Genomic DNA, 18615 nt, shown 5'->3' with positions numbered 1-18615 from the left:
CAGGTGTGATCAGTACAGGTACAGGTGTGATCAGGTGTGATCAGTACAGGTGTGATCAGTATAGGTGTAATCAGTACAGGTGTGATCAGGTTTGATCAGTACAGGTGTGATCAGGTGTGATCAGTATAGGTACAGGTGTGATCAGTACAGGTGTGATCAGTATAGGTGTGATCAGTACAGGTGTGATCAGGTTTGATCAGTACAGGTGTGATCAGGTGTGATCAGTACAAGTGTGATCAGGTTTGATCAGTACAGGTGTGATCAGGTGTGATCAGTATAGGTACAGGTGTGATCAGTACAGGTGTGATCAGTATAGGTACAGGTGTTATCAGTACAGGTGTGATCAGTATAGGTGTGATCAGTACAGGTGTGATCAGGTTTGATCAGTACAGGTGTGATCAGGTGTGATCAGTACAAGTGTGATCAGGTTTGATCAGTACAGGTGTGATCAGGTGTGATTTGATTTCCTCTGTTTGTTTTTGTTCTGACAGGTCACATGACTCCAGTCACTCAGCTAGACTCTACAGGTGTGATTTTCTTTCCTTCCACTTCTGGGGCCTGTTCATGAAGTAAAAAATTAAGCATTATTGATCAGTTATGATCAGCTGTATTATTGATACGTTTGGTTGCTGTGTGTGGTTCAGTGACTGGTTCAGGTTTGACAGCAGCTCCATCTGTAGATCAGAAGAGCGGCTCCAGTTTGGATTCACCTGCAGGTACTGACCCCGCCTACAGGGGTCATGTGACCAGGTCTTGCTATATCAGCTGTTAAGCAACTCTAAAATCTTTGAGCTTTAATAAACATGTTGGATGTTTTTCCTTCATTCTAAAACATTTACAAAGCTGATGAAATGTTGTTGTTTACATCCATGATTACTACCTAACAGTCTTCTTCACTGCCTTTGTCTCGGTCTGTTACCTGTAGATCAGCACCACTGACTTCAGGGGCTCTGACGGGCTGTGAATTAGTTTTGGAAATCTGATACATAGAAATCATAAATGTGTAAAATCATCATGGTACTAAGAAAAAAACCCACTGTATTTGTTTAATTTAAAATACTGTCCAGAAGGTTTAGGCACTACATTTTTTTCTGCAACAATGTTTTTATTGCCTCATTTCCAGGATCCACAATTACTAATTACTTGTTTAAAAATGTAATTAGTAACATAATCCAAGAAAATCCACAAAATAAAAGTAATGTAATCTGATTACTTCTAGTTACTTTTGGATTACTTCAACATCAAATAGGCAAATGAAGACAAGATTGCATCAAAGATTTCTGCTCCGTGTATTTTTAGAGATACATACATACACAATAACAAATTCTCCCGTTCCCAAAATCCATGTTTAAATGTTTTTATGATTTGCACTCTGTCACCATTGTGGCAGTATCTGGCCCATCATTTACATATGTTCATTTAGCTGCCTCTTTTATCCAAAGCAATTTACAATTGCCAAACATGTCAGAGGTCGCACGCCTCTGGAGCAATGAGGGGTTAAGTGTCTCATTTAGCGTCCAGCTAAAAGATTCTCAATGTGACGTTGCTGAAGCATACACTGTAAAAATTATCTAGGTGGTTCAACTTATAAACTTAAGTTCAATTGCTGCCTTAAAAATGTGAGTAAACTCAACTTTAAGAAAAGCTTTGTTTCAACTCATGATGTTACGTCATACAATTTGTTTAATTAATGATAATTTGTTGTTTGAACTTAATACTGTGAGTTAAAACAACTATCTATATTACATTGTCCATTCAAGGAAACTTGCTTTCACTTGTCTAACAAACATACAATTCTACACCCCTTCAACTCACATTTTTAAGTTCAGATAACTCAACTTGAAGATTGCAACTCATAAATTTAAGTTCATAAAGTGGATATAACTACAGTGTTCTAGTTGTCCCAATGTTAGTTAAATGAACAAGTTTGAGTTATTCTAACTCATAGTTTCAAGTTAAAGCAACTTAACCAAATTAATACTACTTTCCATTTCAAGTTAAGGGATTTAAATTCTAAATTTGTTTCAGTTTACATCTGTAAAGGGCCTTGAAGACAGACCACAACAACAGCACCACTGTGCTATTATCTTCAATTACTTGTGACGGGGCAGGGCAGCTTGCTGGTGTGCCTGTGCTAATAAATAACAGACGTGAACATGTATGTATAAGTGTGACCCCTTCACTTTTAGCACAGATTTAATTTTGAATAGATAAAATTGCCATGTGTGCCATCCATCATCCATATACACCAATAACTCATAATGACAGTCAAATCATGTTTTCAAATTTATTAAGAATCAAACCTGAAATTTCTCATTTCCATTAGCATTCAGACCCTTTGCTTTGCACACAGGTGCATCCTGTTTACTTTAATGATCATTGAGACGTGTGTAGAACGTTATTGGAGTCCACCTGTGGCGAGTTGAGTTGATTGGACATAGTGTAGAAAGGTACACCCCTGCGTTCATAAGGTCCCACAGTTCACACTGCATGTCAGGAAAAAACCAAGCCAGAGGTTGGCAAATATTTTATCCATTTAAAATTACAACTACACAACAATTAAGTGTGGAAACAGTGAAGGGGTCCGAGTACTTTCTGAAGCCACTGTCCAGATTTATAAATGGACCCGTTTTCCAATAAGATGCTGTGCAGAACATGTAGGATGACTTAATAACTAAAGCCATCGTTGATCCATTTTCATTGATCATGTCTCTTTAAGGATAAATATGAAGACGTCATATAAAGTTTGAATTAACTGATTTAATAATTGAGTTTATTTTACGTCATGATGGAAACATAAAACTAACCTGTGAGTTGATTGGACATAGTGTAGAAAGGTACACCCCTGCGTTCATAAGGTCCCACAGTTCACACTGCATGTCAGGAAAAAACCAAGCCAGAGGTTGGCAAATATTTTATCCATTTAAAATTACAACTACACAACAATTAAGTGTGCAAACAGTGAAGGGGTCTGAGTACTTTCTGAAGCCACTGTCCAGATTTATAAATGGACCCGTTTTCCAATAAGATGCTGTGCAGAACATGTAGGATGACTTAATAACTAAAGCCATCGTTGATCCATTTTCATTGATCATGTCTCTTTAAGGATAAATATGAAGACGTCATATAAAGTTTGAATTAACTGATTTAATAATTGAGTTTATTTTACGTCATGATGGAAACATAAAACTAACCTGTTCTGACTCTTCTTCTCTCTCTTCTGCTGCTTTACTTTTCTGTTTTCATCCTGGTGTTGAAGATCCTGTTCATCACTTAGACATCAGCATTGACCAATCAGGACCAGACCACACCTCTCTGGGCTCAGGACCTGACCAATCATTGACCAGCTCTGTCTCAGGCTCCTCCCACTCTGCAGCCCAGGGAGGTTGGTAAAGAGAACGCTTTTATTCTGAAAATCCAGAAAGATTTTTACTCTGCAAATCCAAAAATACTTTTACTCTGAAAATCCAGGAAGACCTTTACTCTGAAGTGCTGTTGCAGACTGCTCTTATTTAATTTAAATGAAGTAAAATACATATTTCATCAGGTGCAGCAGCTTCATCATCTTCATTGCACGCTGAAGCTGACGGAGTCCAGACGGGTAAAAGAACACATCTCGGCTGAGTATCATTAGCGTAGACATATTATCAGCTGAGTTTGTCTGTCAACAGTCCAACAGATTCAGCTCATCACCGTGGATTAGTACAAATATTTTATTATTTTATTATGATGAGGAGGAGGAGGATTATAACGTGTGAGGAAATTACTGACATGTTGCATTTCATTATTGCATTTATTGTTGAGTTTCACGACATGATTGTAATAATAATTGTTTACCCCTAATACTAGTTATAATACTAATAATGATACTAAGACTTAATGATAGTGATATTGATAGCAATACTGATACTAGTAATAATACTAATTCTGATACTACAGTTACTACTGACACACTGTGGTAGAGGCAACAGTGTGAACAGTTTCTTTATTTCTAGTGATATCAGGTAAAAATGAACTCTTTATAACAACATACAAGTCTTCATGTCACAAACGTTAGTTTAATTCTTCATCACGTGACTGTAATATATTTATCTTATAATTTATTATGCTTTATATACATTATTAATGCTTTATGTTTCCTCACAGATGGAGCCGACTCAGCTGATGCTAATGGTAAGAGTGAGTTTTTCTTTTGGACAGTTAGAAACTGCCTGTTAAGAAATATCTGAAATTATCTGTGAAATTTTGGGAATTAAATATACGTTTTGTTTTAATGTACAAAGAGTAACAAAATGACTGAGCTGTATTGTCCATCCCACTCAACTGTGTTTTACTTTTTGCTTGAATGATTAATGCACAGTTTTAATCAGCTTTAGTGGCCAAGCAGCTTTACACATACAAGCAATAAACAGAGACAGTAGAAAATGTAAGAAAGATAAAGACATATACAGAAAATATAAAATAACAATAAGATATGAAAAGATGTTTAAAAATATAAAAGAATAATAAAGAATATGTACAATATGGCTGTTATTTAAATTACAGTTCGTGCAGGGATGTACCTAAAATATTTACAGGATGAGTATACTGTACTGTAAGGTGGCTTTGGGGAGTTATGGGGGTCAGGGTCCGTGGGGGGCCTGGAGGCGTACAGGTCCTGGTGTGTACTGGTATACAGCCATGCTCACAGAAACTGATGTAGGACGTCACAGCCTCAGTAAACTCATCCAGATTGTTGGTAACAGTCCTGAAAACATCCCAGCCAGTGCAGTCCAAACACGCCTGGAGGTCCTCTACAGCTTCACTGGTCCACTGCTTAGATGTCCTCACCACAGGTTTACAGAGCTTGAGTTTCTGCCTGTATGCAGGACTCAAACGGGTTTACCATTTGTGTCAGTTTATCAGGAGAACAGTGCTGCCGAATCAGGTCGGTACACCAGTCACTGTTGATGTAAAAATAGACACCTCCACCTTTCGTTTTGCCGCAGAGCTCTGTGTTGCAGTCCACTCCGTACAGTTAAATCCAACCAGCTGCAGCGCAGAATCCAGCATCCATCCACACCGCCACGTCTCCGTGAAGTACACTCTGTTGCACACCGTCGATTCACTGCATGAGCAAAGGTGACAGCGTCACCAGGAAAGTGGGAAATAAATCAGCTGGTGATCATTCCCTGATGTTCATGAGCTCTTCTCTGGTAAGAGAGCTCCAGGTATCACAAACTCAATCACAGAACTGTGGTTACAAACAAAACAACGCTTTCAAACTCAAAGGCAAGAGTTTTATTTCCACGTTTAACTGCTGCAGCGTCTCTGAGGGTTTCCAGTTAGCATGTTTGTTCTGGTGATGCTTAACGGGAAAAGTTTCTTTGGTTAATCAAAACATGATTAACCATAAAGTTGTAATTTTTAAATCATGAGTCATGATGAGTCAGAGCTGGTTGAAGTCAGTGATTGGCTGCTACTCACTGACAGCTTGTGTTTTTTAGGAAATGGCCGACAGACTCTGCTTCTGGACACAAACGGAGGTAAACCTTCATCTCTCATTTTACAATAACACAAATACAGATTTCTACTATTAACGTGCCTGTATGCACTTCCAACAACGTCTGGGCATGGGGGGTCTTCTCCCAGACCTGGATCAGGGCATCAGTGAAACAGTCTGGAAAGTCTGCAGAGCTACTTGGAGTCGACCAGCTGCACCGATACATAACGTCCCAAAGATTCTCAACTGGATTCAGGTCTGGGGAGCCTGAGGGCCAGTCAATGGCATCGATGCATTTGTCCCCCAAGAACTGTCTACACACTCTGGCCACATGAGGCCAGGCATTGTCCTGAACCAGGAGGAACACAGGGCCCACTGCAACAAGAGGAACCCAGGACCACTGTACCAGGAGGAACCAGGGTCCACTTCACCATGAGGAACCCAGGGCCCACTGCACCAGGACGAACCCAGGCCCCACTGCACCAGGAGGAACCCAGGGCCCACTGCACCAGGAGGAACCCAGGGCCCACTGCGTGTAAGCTCTGACAATGGCTCTGAGGATTTCATCCCAGCAGCCAAGGTACCGTTTGCTAGCATATGGGGGTCTGTGCAACCCTCCAAGGATATGCCTTCCAAGACCATCACTGACCCACCACTAAACCAGTCATGCTGGATGATGTTGCAGGTAATGGAACACTCACCTCAGTGTTTCCAAACTCTTTCACAACGGTCAAATGTGCTCAGTGTGAACCAGCTCTCATCTGTGAAGAGAATGGTGCGCCAATACCCAACCTGCCAGTTCTGGTGTTCTCAGGTAAATGCCAGTTGAGCTGCACCGTGCTGGCTGTGAGCACAGATCCCACTACAGAACATCGGGCCCTCATTCCACCCCATTTCTGACAGTTTGTCCAGAAACATACACACCAGCAGCCCCCTGGAGGTTATTTTGTAGAGCTTTGGTAGTACTCCTCGTGTTCATCCTCATACAAAGGAGCAGATACCGGTCCTGCTCCCTCTCCAGTGCACCTGTCGTCTCTCCACTGCCCCTGTTGTCTCTACTCTGCACCTGTTGTTTCTCCAGTGTCCCTGTTGTCTCTCCACTGCCCCTGTTGTCTCTCCAGTGCACCTGTTTTCTCTCCTCTGCACCTGTTTTCTCTCTTCTGCACCTGTTGTCTCTCCAGTGCACCTGTTTTCTCTCCTCTGCACCTGTTTTCTCTCTTCTGCACCTGTTGTCTCTCCAGTGCACCTGTTGTCTCTCCACTGCCCCTGTTGTCTCTCCTCTGCACCTGTCGTCTCTCCAGTGCACCTGTTGTCTCTCCACTGCCCCTGTTGTCTCTCCTCTGCACTTGTCGTCTCTCCTCTGCCCCTGATGTCTCTCCGGTGCCCCTGATGTCTCTCCACTGCCCCTGTTGTCTCTCCTCTGGACCTGTCGTCTCTCCAGTGCCCCTGTTGTCTCTCCACTGCCCCTGTTGTCTCTCCACTGCCCCTGTTGTCTCTCCTCTGCACCTGTTGTCTCTCCACTGCCCCTGTTGTCTCTCCAGTGCAACTGTTGTCTCTCCAGTGCACCTGTTGTCTCTCCTCTGCACCTGTTGTCTCTCCAGTGCACCTATTGTCTCTCCAGTGCCCCTGTTTTCTCTCCACTGCCCCTGTTGTCTCTCCAGTGCAACTGTTGTCTCTCCAGTGCACCTGTTGTCTCTCCACTGCCGCTGTTGTCTCTCCTCTGCACCTGTCGTCTCTCCTCTGCACCTGTCGTCTCTCCAGTGCCCCTGTTGTCTCTCCAGTGCACCTGTTGTCTCTCCACTGCCCCTGTTCTCGCTACTCTGCACCTGTTGTCTCTCCAGTGCACCTGTTTTCTCTCCAGTGCCCCTGTTGTCTCTCTACTGCCCCTGTTTTCTCTCCTCTGCACCTGTTGTCTCTCCAGTGCACCTGTTTTCTCTCCAGTGCCCCTGTTGTCTCTCTACTGCCCCTGTTGTCTCTCCAGTGCCCCTGTTGTCTCTCCTCTGCACCTGTTGTCTCTCCTCTGCACCTGTTGTCTCTCCAGTGCACCTGTTGTCTCTCCAGTGCCCCTGTTGTCTCTCCAGTGCACTTATTGTCTCTCCAGTGCCCCGTTGTCTCTCCTCTGCACCTGTTGTCTCTCCAGTGCACCTGTTTTCTCTCCAGTGCACCTGTTGTCTCTCCAGTGCACCTATTGTCTCTCCTCTGCACCTATTGTCTCTTCAGTGCACCTGTTGTCTCTCCAGTGCCCCTGTTGTCTCTCCAGTGCACCTGTTGTCTCTCCTCTGCACCTATTGTCTCTCCAGTGCACCTGTTGTCTCTCCAGTGCCCCTGTTGTCTCTCCTCTGCACCTGTTGTCTCTCCAGTGCACCTGCTTTCTCTCCAGTGCACCTGTTGTCTCTCCAGTGCACCTATTGTCTCTCCAGTGCACCTGTTGTCTCTCCAGTTCACCTGTTGTCTCTCCAGTGCACCTATTGTCTCTCCAGTGCCTCTTTTGTCTCTCCTCTGCACCTATTGTCTCTCCAGTGCACCTGTTGTCTCTCCTCTGCACCTATTGTCTCTCCAGTGCCCCTGTTGTCTCTCCTCTGCACCTGTTGTCTTTCCAGTGCACCTGTTTTCTCTCCTCTGCACCTGTTGTCTCTCCAGTGCACCTGTTTTCTCTCCAGTGCCCCTGTTGTCTCTCTACTGCCCCTGTTGTCTCTCCAGTGCCCCTGTTGTCTCTCCTCTGCACCTGTTGTCTCTCCTCTGCACCTGTTGTCTCTCCAGTGCACCTGTTGTCTCTCCAGTGCACCTGTTGTCTCTCCAGTGCCCCTGTTGTCTCTCCAGTGCACTTATTGTCTCTCCACTGCCCCGTTGTCTCTCCTCTGCACCTGTTGTCTCTCCAGTGCACCTGTTTTCTCTCCAGTGCACCTGTTTTCTCTCCAGTGCACCTGTTGTCTCTCCAGTGCACCTATTGTCTCTCCAGTGCCCCTGTTGTCTCTCCAGTGCACCTGTTGTCTCTCCAGTGCACCTGTTGTCTCTCCAGTGCACCTGTTGTCTCTCCAGTGCACCTATTGTCTCTCCAGTGCACCTGTTGTCTCTCCAGTTCACCTGTTGTCTCTCCAGTGCACCTATTGTCTCTCCAGTGCCTCTTTTGTCTCTCCTCTGCACCTATTGTCTCTCCAGTGCACCTGTTGTCTCTCCTCTGCACCTATTGTCTCTCCAGTGCCCCTGTTGTCTCTCCTCTGCACCTGTTGTCTTTCCAGTGCACCTGTTTTCTCTCCTCTGCACCTGTTGTCTCTCCAGTGCACCTGTTTTCTCTCCAGTGCCCCTGTTGTCTCTCTACTGCCCCTGTTGTCTCTCCAGTGCCCCTGTTGTCTCTCCTCTGCACCTGTTGTCTCTCCTCTGCACCTGTTGTCTCTCCAGTGCACCTGTTGTCTCTCCAGTGCACCTGTTGTCTCTCCAGTGCCCCTGTTGTCTCTCCAGTGCACTTATTGTCTCTCCACTGCCCCGTTGTCTCTCCTCTGCACCTGTTGTCTCTCCAGTGCACCTGTTTTCTCTCCAGTGCACCTGTTTTCTCTCCAGTGCACCTGTTGTCTCTCCAGTGCACCTATTGTCTCTCCAGTGCCCCTGTTGTCTCTCCAGTGCACCTGTTGTCTCTCCAGTGCACCTGTTGTCTCTCCAGTGCACCTGTTGTCTCTCCTCTGCACCTGTTGTCTCTCCACTGCCCCTGTTGTCTCTCCAGTGCACCTGTTGTCTCTCCAGTGCCCCTGTTGTCTCTCCAGTGCACCTGTTGTCTCTCCAGTGCACCTATTGTCTCTCCAGTGGCCCGTTGTCTCTCCTCTGCACCTGTTTTCTCTCCAGTGCACCTGTTGTCTCTCCAGTGCACCTATTGTCTCTCCAGTGCCCCTGTTGTCTCTCCTCTGCACCTGTTGTCTCTCCAGTGCACCTGTTTTCTCTCCAGTGCACCTGTTGTCTCTCCAGTGCACCTGTTGTCTCTCCAGTGCACCTATTGTCTCTCCTCTGCACCTGTTGTCTCTCCACTGCCCCTGTTGTCTCTCCAGTGCACCTGTTGTCTCTCCAGTGCACCTGTTTTCTCTCCAGTGCACCTGTTGTCTCTCCAGTGCACCTGTTGTCTCTCCAGTGCACCTATTGTCTCTCCTCTGCACCTGTTGTCTCTCCACTGCCCCTGTTGTCTCTCCAGTGCACCTGTTGTCTCTCCAGTGCCCCTGTTGTCTCTCCAGTGCACCTGTTTTCTCTCCAGTGCACCTGTTGTCTTTACAGTGCACCTGTTGTCTCTCTACTGCCCCTGTTGTCTCTCCAGTGCACCTATTGTCTCTCCAGTGCCCCGTTGTCTCTTCTCTGCACCTGTTGTCTCTCCAGTGCACCTGTTGTCTCTCCAGTGCCCCTGTTGTCTCTCCTCTGCACCTGTTGTCTTTCCAGTGCACCTGTTTTCTCTCCTCTGCACCTGTTGTCTCTCCAGTGCACCTGTTGTCTCTCCAGTGCACCTGTTTTCTCTCCTCTGCACCTGTTGTCTCTCCAGTGCCCCTGTTTTCTCTCCAGTGCACCTGTTTTCTCTCCAGTGCACCTACTGTCTCTCCAGTGCCCCTGTTGTCTCTCCTCTGCACCTGTTGTCTTTACAGTGCACCTGTTGTCTCTCTACTGCCCCTGTTGTCTCTCCAGTGCCCCTGTTGTCTCTCCTCTGCACCTGTTGTCTCTCCTCTGCACCTGTTGTCTCTCCTCTGCACCTGTTGTCTCTCCACTGCATATGTTTTCCCTCTCATTTACACCAAAACAGGTGACACTGATTCACAATCGCACCAACTGTGATGGTGAAGTTTCCTTATTTTCTCTGAGCAGTGTAGTACAGTGTGTGTGTTGCTTTTTTCTGCAGTGACGGATCGACTCATTTCCTTCAGTGAACTTCAGACTCAGAACCTCCAGACTGATCTCCCAGGTACATTATTGATCGATCACTCTACATTATTATGAAATTGTTCATATGCTGATTACTTACACAAACTGAAGAAACTATAGATTTTCATTTTCCCTGCTTCATAAAGAGCTAATAAACCTTGTGAATGATTAAGTGCCTGTTCAGCTATGACATCACCACTTCGCCTGAGAGTCAGTTGACGTGAACCAACGCTGCACTTTCTTCACCTTCAAGTTGTTGTGAAATAATTTAGTAAATAAGAACTCTAATTAGTGATCAATAAACCATGTAATCAGATGTTACAATGATGTCAGCAGGTGGAGCAGAGTCAGCGACTGGTCTTCACATCGACCTCACAGGTGAGAGAGGGGGACTGATAGATCAATTAATCAATAGATTGATGAACAGTATTGATAACAGGTAGAAACCTGACTCTATGTTCTGATTGGTACCAGTGTCAGGTCTTGGACTTGGCCATGATGTCACAGGTAAGACTTGTTATGACAACCACAACCCCAACACCAAGAGTTTGTTTTACCTGTGAGTCTTTAATTCACCAATGGCACGTGATCATGTCGTTTTACAGAGTCGTCCCCCGTCGTCCTCCACACAGAGTCTGTAGACAGCTTCACACACACACTGCACCCAGGTACACCTGTCTGTCACTCACCTGTGTGTCTGTACACCTGTCTGTCTGTCACTCACCTGTGTGTCTGTACACCTGTCTGTCTGTCACTCACCTGTCTGTCACTCACCTGTGTGTCTGTACACCTGTCTGTACACCTGTCTGCCTGTCACTCACCTGTCTGTCTGTCACTCACCTGTCTGTCACTCACCTGTCTGTCTGTATACCTGTCTGTCTGTCACTCACCTGTCTGACACTCACCTGTCTGTCACTCACCTGTCTGTCTGTATACCTGTCTGTCTGTATACCTGCCTGTCTGTACACCTGTCTGTCTGTACACATGTCTCTCTGTACACCTGTCTGTCTGTACACCTGTCTCTCTGTATACCTGTCTGTCTGTCTGTACACCTGTCTCTCTGTACACCTGTCTGTCTGTACACCTGTCTCTCTGTATACCTGTCTGTCTGTCTGTCTGTCACTCACCTGTCTGTCACTCAACTGTCTGTCTGTCACTCACCTGTCTGTCACTCACCTGTCTGTTTGTGCACCAGCTTTCTGTATACCTGTCTGTCTGTCACTCACCTGTCTGTCTGTACACCTGTCTCTCTGTATACCTGTCTGTCTGTCTGTCACTCACCTGTCTGTCTGTACACCTGTCTGTCTGTACACCTGTCTCTCTGTATACCTGTCTGTCTGTCTGTCACTCACCTGTCTGTCTGTACACCTGTCTGTCTGTACACCTGTCTCTCTGTATACCTGTCTGTCTGTCACTCACCTGTCTGTCACTCACCTGTCTGTTTGTGCACCAGTCTGTCTGTATACCTGTCTGTCTTTCACTCACCTGTCTGTCACTCACCTGTCTGTCTGTACACCTGTCTCTCTGTATACCTGTCTGTCTGTCACTCACCTGTCTGTCTGTACACCTGTCTGTCTGTACACCTGTTTCTCTGTATACCTGTCTGTCTGTCAGTCACCTTTCGGCTTTTTCTTCAGCTTCAGGTGGTTACTCCTACACAGACCTGGTTACCATGACAACAGACTCCACAGGATTAGGTAAGCCCCACCCCTCCAACATGGCGGACAGGAAGGTTTAAGGCAGCGATGTATCATAACACTTGTTCTGCGTCTCAGTTCTAACATCTGTTAGTACTCTTACATGCAGTACACTGTGTACACTACTGTCTACACTACAGTGAAGAGCACGGTTTTAAAAGAGCCGTCTGTGACACTGCTGACGACGCCTCCAACTGCAAAGTCATTAACGACTCTTCTATCATGAATATTTGATCTGTGGAGGTTTGAAAACTTTCCTCGAGCCGAGAAAATAATTTTAAAATCAGTGATGTCATCACAATTTAAAGTCTATGGGCTGAGCAGGAACTCGTGGGCGGGACCAGCAGGAGAAACACCACTGCGCATTCAGGACCTGGAAGCGTACCTGGAAGTGATTCAGACTGAGACCGGATAGATCTCTGAAATAACCTCTAAAGCTGAAACATGTTGTTAAAATATGTTTGTTTGTAGTTTCAGCAGATCCAACAGGAACCCAACTTGACTCCAGTAAGTAACTTTGATTTCTACAGAAGAAGAAGAAGTCCAGTGCAAGCCTGTCAGTTCCTCTTCTACAGTGGCAATGTGTGCTAATGTTAATGTGTGTGTTTGTTTCAGGTCATCCAGCTGTGACAGATCGCACACAGATGGCTGGTAAGTTTTACAAATGTTCAGTGTTCAGCCTGAAAAGGCCTTAATCTTAACTCAGTCTACAAACCAGTCTAAACCCAGCCATCAACCAGTCCACAAACCAGTCTAAACCCAGTCTACAAACCAGTCTAAACCCAGTCTAAACCCAGTCTACAAACCAGTCTAAACCCAGTCTATAAACCCAGTCTGAAACCAATAGACAAACCAGTCTAAATCCAGCCATCAACCAGTCCACAAACCAGTCTAAACCCAGTCTAAACCCAGTATACAAACCAGTCTAAACCCAGTCTATAAACCAGTCTGAAACCAATAGACAAACCAGTCTAAATCCAGCCATCAACCAGTCCACAAACCAGTCTAAATCCAGTCTAAACCCAGTATACAAACCAGTCTAAACCCAGCTATAAACCAGTCTACAAACCAGTCTAAACCCAGTCTAAACCCAGTCTACAAACCAGTCTAAACCCAGCCATCAACCAGTCCACAAACCAGTCTAAACCCAGTCTATAAACCAGTCTACAAACCAGCCTAAACCCAGCTATAAACCAGTCTACAAACCAGTCTAAACCCAGTCTAAACCCAGTCTACAAACCAGTCTAAACCCAGCCATCAACCAGTCCACAAACCAGTCTAAACCCAGTCTATAAACCAGTCTACAAACCAGCCTAAACCCAGCTATAAACCAGTCTACAAACCAGTCTAAACCCAGTCTAAACCCAGTATACAAACCAGTCTAAACCCAGCTATAAACCAGTCTACAAACCAGTCTAAACCCAGTCTAAACCCAGTCCACAAACCAGTCTAAACCCAGTCTGAAACCACTCTACATAACCAGTCTAAACCCAGTCCATAAACCAGTCTAAACCCAGCTATAAACCAGTCCACAAACCAGTCTAAACCCAGTCTGAAACCAGACTATATAACCAGTCTAAACCCAGTCTAAACCCAGTATACAAACCAGTCTATACCCAGCCACAAACCAGTCCACAAATTGGTCTAAACCCAGCTATAAACCAGTCCACAAACCAGTCTAAACCCAGTCTGAAACCAGGCTACATAACCAGTCTAAACTCAGTCCATAAACCAGTCTAAACCCAGCCATAAACCAGTCCACAAATTGGTCTAAACCCAGTCTGAAACCAGACTACATAACCAGTCTAAACCCAGTCTAAACCCAGTCTATAAACCAGTCTAAACCCAGCCATAAACCAGTCCACAAACCAGTCTAAACCCAGTCTGAAACCAGACTACATAACCAGTCTAAACACAGTCTACAAACTGGTCTAAGCCCAGACTGAAACCAGTCTACAAACCAGTCTAAACCCAGTCTAAACCCAGTCTACAAACCAGTCTAAACCCAGCCATAAACCAGTCCACAAACCAGTCTAAACCCAGTCTACAAATCAGTCTAAACCCAGCCATAAACCAGTCCACAAACCAGTCTGAAACCAGACAACATGACCAGTCTAAACCCAGTCTACAAACTGGTCTAAGCCCAGACTGAAACCAGTCTACAAACCAGTCTAAACCCAGTCTGAAACCAGTCTACAAACTAGTTTAAGCCCAATCTGAAACCAGTCTACACAACCAGTCTAAACCCAGTCTACAAACCAGTCTACAAACCAGCCTAAACCCAGCTATAAACCAGTCTACAAACCAGTCTAAACCCAGTCTAAACCCAGTCTACAAACCAGTCTAAACCCAGCTATAAACCAGTCCACAAACCAGTCTAAACCCAGTCTAAACCCAGTATACAAACCAGTCTAAACCCAGCTATAAACCAGTCTACAAACCAGTCTAAACCCAGTCTAAACCCAGTCTACAAACCAGTCTAAACCCAGCTATAAACCAGTCCACAAACCAGTCTAAACCCAGTCTGAAACCAGACTATATAACCAGTCTAAACCCAGTCTAAACCCAGTATACAAACCAGTCTATACCCAGCCACAAATCAGTCCACAAATTGGTCTAAACCCAGCTATAAACCAGTCCACAAACCAGTCTAAACCCAGTCTGAAACCAGGCTACATAACCAGTCTAAACCCAGTCCATAAACCAGTCTAAACCCAGCTATAAACCAGTCCACAAACCAGTCTAAACCCAGTCTGAAACCAGACTATATAACCAGCCTAAACCCAGTCTAAACCCAGTATACAAACCAGTCTATACCCAGCCACAAACCAGTCCACAAATTGGTCTAAACCCAGCTATAAACCAGTCCACAAACCAGTCTAAACCCAGTCTGAAACCAGGCTACATAACCAGTCTAAACTCAGTCCATAAACCAGTCTAAACCCAGCCATAAACCAGTCCACAAATTGGTCTAAACCCAGTCTGAAACCAGACTACATAACCAGTCTAAACCCAGTCTAAACCCAGTCTATAAACCAGTCTAAACCCAGCCATAAACCAGTCCACAAACCAGTCTAAACCCAGTCTGAAACCAGACTACATAACCAGTCTAAACACAGTCTACAAACTGGTCTAAGCCCAGACTGAAACCAGTCTACAAACCAGTCTAAACCCAGTCTAAACCCAGTCTACAAACCAGTCTAAACCCAGCCATAAACCAGTCCACAAACCAGTCTAAACCCAGTCTACAAATTAGTCTAAACCCAGCCATAAACCAGTCCACAAACCAGTCTGAAACCAGACAACATGACCAGTCTAAACCCAGTCTACAAACTGGTCTAAGCCCAGACTGAAACCAGTCTACAAACCAGTCTAAACCCAGTCTGAAACTAGTTAAAGCCCAGTCTGAAACCAGTCTACAAACTAGTTTAAGCCCGATCTGAAACCAGTCTACAAACCAGTTGTGGCCAGTTTCCATCAGAATCGAGTCAGTGGTTCTGGTTGTGTTGTGTAGATCTTGGTTTAGGTTCAGGTGTTGTTTAGTTTGGTGTTAAACTAGTCTTCTTCAGGTTCCTGGTTTGGTTTGTACCTTACCTGAGATCAGGTGCTGAAGGCTTGTTCTTTCTCTTTTCTTGGTTCTGCTTGTTCTCTGCAGGTTCAGTCACTGAACAGTACAACCCATCTGGTCAGGGTCCTGAAGGTGGGTACAGCACACCCTGACCTCTGCACTCACCCTTAACCTCTGAACCTGACCCTGAACGTTTAATCCTGTCCTCAGTCTAGGTTCTGGATAGACGAGTCCAGCGTTTAGGACACTGTGATGTATTTAGGAGCTCTGGAGAACCCGGCTGTCTGATGGTCCCTGGTTTCTGGGTTTTTTTTTGGATCCTTGTTTAGACGATTAACGTTCTAATTTCACATTGTTGAAAACAGTCGCTCCTCTCAGACCCGCACCTTGGTACCTACAGGTTCTGACAGAACCAGAATCACTCTAAGATTAGATTATTGATTCAGATGTTGAGATCTGAACCATCACAGACTGTCAGGGTGGTTCTGTGGTAAATAATTAATAATAATCTGGAATCTGTGTCCCATCACAATTTTAGCTCTATAGCTTTGTTTCATCACCAGTGGAGACAAACTCTGAAGGATTGGCAGAAGGGCCGTAGGGTCAAAGGTCACTGTGACACATTCATCACAGTAACATCCGTTTAACAAACTGAAGTCACTTTGAGTTGTTGAGCTTCTCCTGATGTCAGGACAGCCTGTGAAGTAAACAATGAATTCATATCCAGTTAAACTTCCCAGTTCAGTGTGTTGACTGATTAATGTGATTTTAGGATGAGTGATCCTGGACCTGGTTTTACTCAGCATCAGATCCAGAACCAGCCAGTCCTTTTCTTAATCTACCACAATGTAAAAATACTCAGAGGTATTCCAAACTAAATATACTTTAAATATATATATATTATATTGTTGGGTTATTATTATTATTCCAACATGTCAGCAGCATTTTTAAGTTATTTCGTCGTACTTGAAGCTGTCAGACACATGCAGTGCAGGAAAACTTAGTACAAGTTTAATGTGGCATGAAATGGAAATACACAAAGTACAAGTACCTCTAAAGTGTACCTTAGCACAGTAGGCTACTTCCACCCTTAACTCGGGTTTAAGTCTTTACATTCAGCCTGTGGGTCCAAACAGAACCACGTTACTGTGACGGAAACAGACCTGAAGATCTGAGAACGAGTGAACTGATGTAAAAAGAATTTTTAATTTAAAGGTAAAAGACTAAAAGTGTTCTTATGTTTCAGGTACAGAAAATGTGGAACTGGAGGATACCTGCTGACTTCCACATCAAGCCGCGAGTTCGATTCCTGCGCTACCGTTTCCAGTGTACCGACCAATCAGCATGGCCCAGGAAGTCAGACCCCTCGCACTAGCTGTAGGACCCACCCACGGAGCGCCAGTGTTTTTTTTTTATATTTAAAAGTTTGTTAATAGACGTTTATTTTGTTTTAGAGAATCAGTGAGGAAATACATAGAAATAAATAACCTGATGACGCCATACAGGATGTGACATCACTTTCACTGTCGGAATTGAAAAATGTGATTTTGAACAGTAAATGTTTTTGTCTATTTTGAACATCAAACTGAGAATTTGTAATTTGTCCAAACTGATGAATAACCTGATGACATCATCAGGTCGTTCCTGTCGAGCAGGACGTTACTTAATAAAGATATGAAGCAACAACATGTCTCTGCTTTAAATAAAGTTTACGGTCGGCTGGATCAGACTCCGTCTTTTCATGTTTCATGTTGCTGCAGAGGACGACCTTTACTCTCATCCTGTTTCTGTAACGCTGATTGTGATCGGTAGGAAAGATTTTCCTGCTGAGGCTTTCAGAGAATCTGTTGGCTCTCAGCTCTTCTCATGTGGCCTCCTGTCAGAACATCTAAAGCAACATTACAGGCGCGTTCTCAGTCCTCACTCAGGATATAAGAATATCTTTTTCCTGAAGCTGAAATGTTTGTCCAGTTTTTCTTTTCATATAAAGTTCAACGTCCAACCAAAAACTTCTACAGTACATACACAAATAAAACAAATGGCGAACTGATTCTTCATGTAATTGACAGAAAGTGCAAGAAAACTCTGAATGTTTACGATGTGATAACTTACAGGAAACCTCTTTTACTTTGTTGTTAAGACAGACTTTGTCTCCATAAAGTGAAGTCCAGAAGAGTCTGCCTGGAGACATTTATGAGTAAAACCATGTATGCAGTTCCTGACGTATTTATTTGAACAGTTATTTTTAGTAATGTCAATTTCTCAAAGGAATATATTGGGGTAGAGTGGGACAAGACGCCCCCTCTAAGCTCAATGTCAGTTTTCTGGCACATTAAATAACATTTTATTGATGTTTTGTATTTAAGAAGGCTAATAAAATAAATAGCTGCAGCTGTCTTTTTAATCAAAAGTATATTTTAGGGGTAAGATGCCCCCCCCCCCGGTGTGAAATCACTTTAATATGTGTAAAGAGGATTACAGACCTGTGTTGTGGAAGTAAACCTGCCTGATGTTATCAGCTTTCCTTTAGTTTATGTCTCAGACTTTTAAACAGTGAAGCTGCTGGAGCTTCATCAGCAGAACGTCTGAGGTCAAATATGCGCAGGCCAGCTGGAAATGTGAGCTTCTAACCTCAGAATTTACCTCAGACTTGCTGCTTGGCTCACGGGTCTGGCCAGCGTCTCAACAACATCAGCTTATGAAGGGGCACAGCGCCCGGGGGGGTGGGGGGGGCGCCTGACCCCAAACATACTAATCTAGCATTTTACTACTTTAATCACAAACTATAAAAATCTTTCTCTCTAAACAAACTTCTCTTCAGGCTCCCCTTAATGTAAATATACATATAAAGTGAACACAGCTGATTTTAACGGACCAAAAAGTGAGATGAACTCCGGTCAGAGCGGCTTTGATCAGATAATTTAAATAATTGTGATGAATCAGAGGAAATGTTCAGTTCAGTGAGACGAGCGGCAGCC

At 44.4% G+C, this 18615-nt stretch overlaps 1 protein-coding gene across 4 annotated transcripts; it reads left to right on the top strand.

Annotated features, from left to right (window-relative positions):
• The first annotated feature begins 2298 nt into the window (after window positions 1-2298).
• si:ch211-80h18.1 (uncharacterized protein LOC555593 homolog) lies at window positions 2299-17361 on the top strand. Of its 4 annotated transcripts, none has more exons than XM_038724444.1 (14): window positions 2299-2902; window positions 3260-3385; window positions 3548-3601; window positions 4147-4173; window positions 5487-5525; window positions 10350-10412; window positions 10706-10750; window positions 10847-10879; window positions 10978-11040; window positions 12010-12069; window positions 12541-12576; window positions 12685-12720; window positions 15725-15769; window positions 16884-17361. In XM_038724444.1, exons 1-14 carry the CDS (start codon window positions 2878-2880, stop codon window positions 16916-16918), a joined length of 687 nt encoding a protein of 228 aa, XP_038580372.1. In that variant the 5' UTR covers window positions 2299-2877; the 3' UTR covers window positions 16919-17361. The 4 variants fall into 4 exon arrangements, with proteins under 4 accessions (XP_038580372.1, XP_038580373.1, XP_038580370.1 ...); XM_038724442.1 differs by lacking the exon at window positions 2299-2902 and adding an exon at window positions 2910-3044; XM_038724443.1 differs by lacking the exon at window positions 2299-2902 and adding an exon at window positions 2911-3044 and having other exon boundaries at window positions 10709-10750.
• Window positions 17362-18615: the final 1254 nt, after the last annotated feature.

Source organism: Micropterus salmoides, unplaced genomic scaffold, assembly GCF_014851395.1.
Source record: "Micropterus salmoides isolate LMB-PRFRI ecotype aquatic unplaced genomic scaffold, ASM1485139v1 Ms_hic_scaffold_17, whole genome shotgun sequence".
Lineage (NCBI taxonomy): Eukaryota > Metazoa > Chordata > Actinopteri > Centrarchiformes > Centrarchidae > Micropterus > Micropterus salmoides.
This window is presented reverse-complemented; position numbering and strand designations above follow the sequence as displayed.

What these genes read in the sequence shown, in the direction of transcription:
- si:ch211-80h18.1 (XM_038724442.1), top strand. Translation starts at nt 3,008, where the DNA reads ATGGACCCGTTTTCCAATAAGATGCTGTGCAGAACAT. An exon ending in AGCTGACGGAGTCCAGACGG is followed by an intron (nt 3,602 to 4,146) that starts GTAAAAGAACAC and finishes GTTTCCTCACAG; the next exon opens with ATGGAGCCGACTCAGCTGAT. An exon ending in CACACACACACTGCACCCAG is followed by an intron (nt 11,041 to 12,009) that starts GTACACCTGTCT and finishes CTTTTTCTTCAG; the next exon opens with CTTCAGGTGGTTACTCCTAC.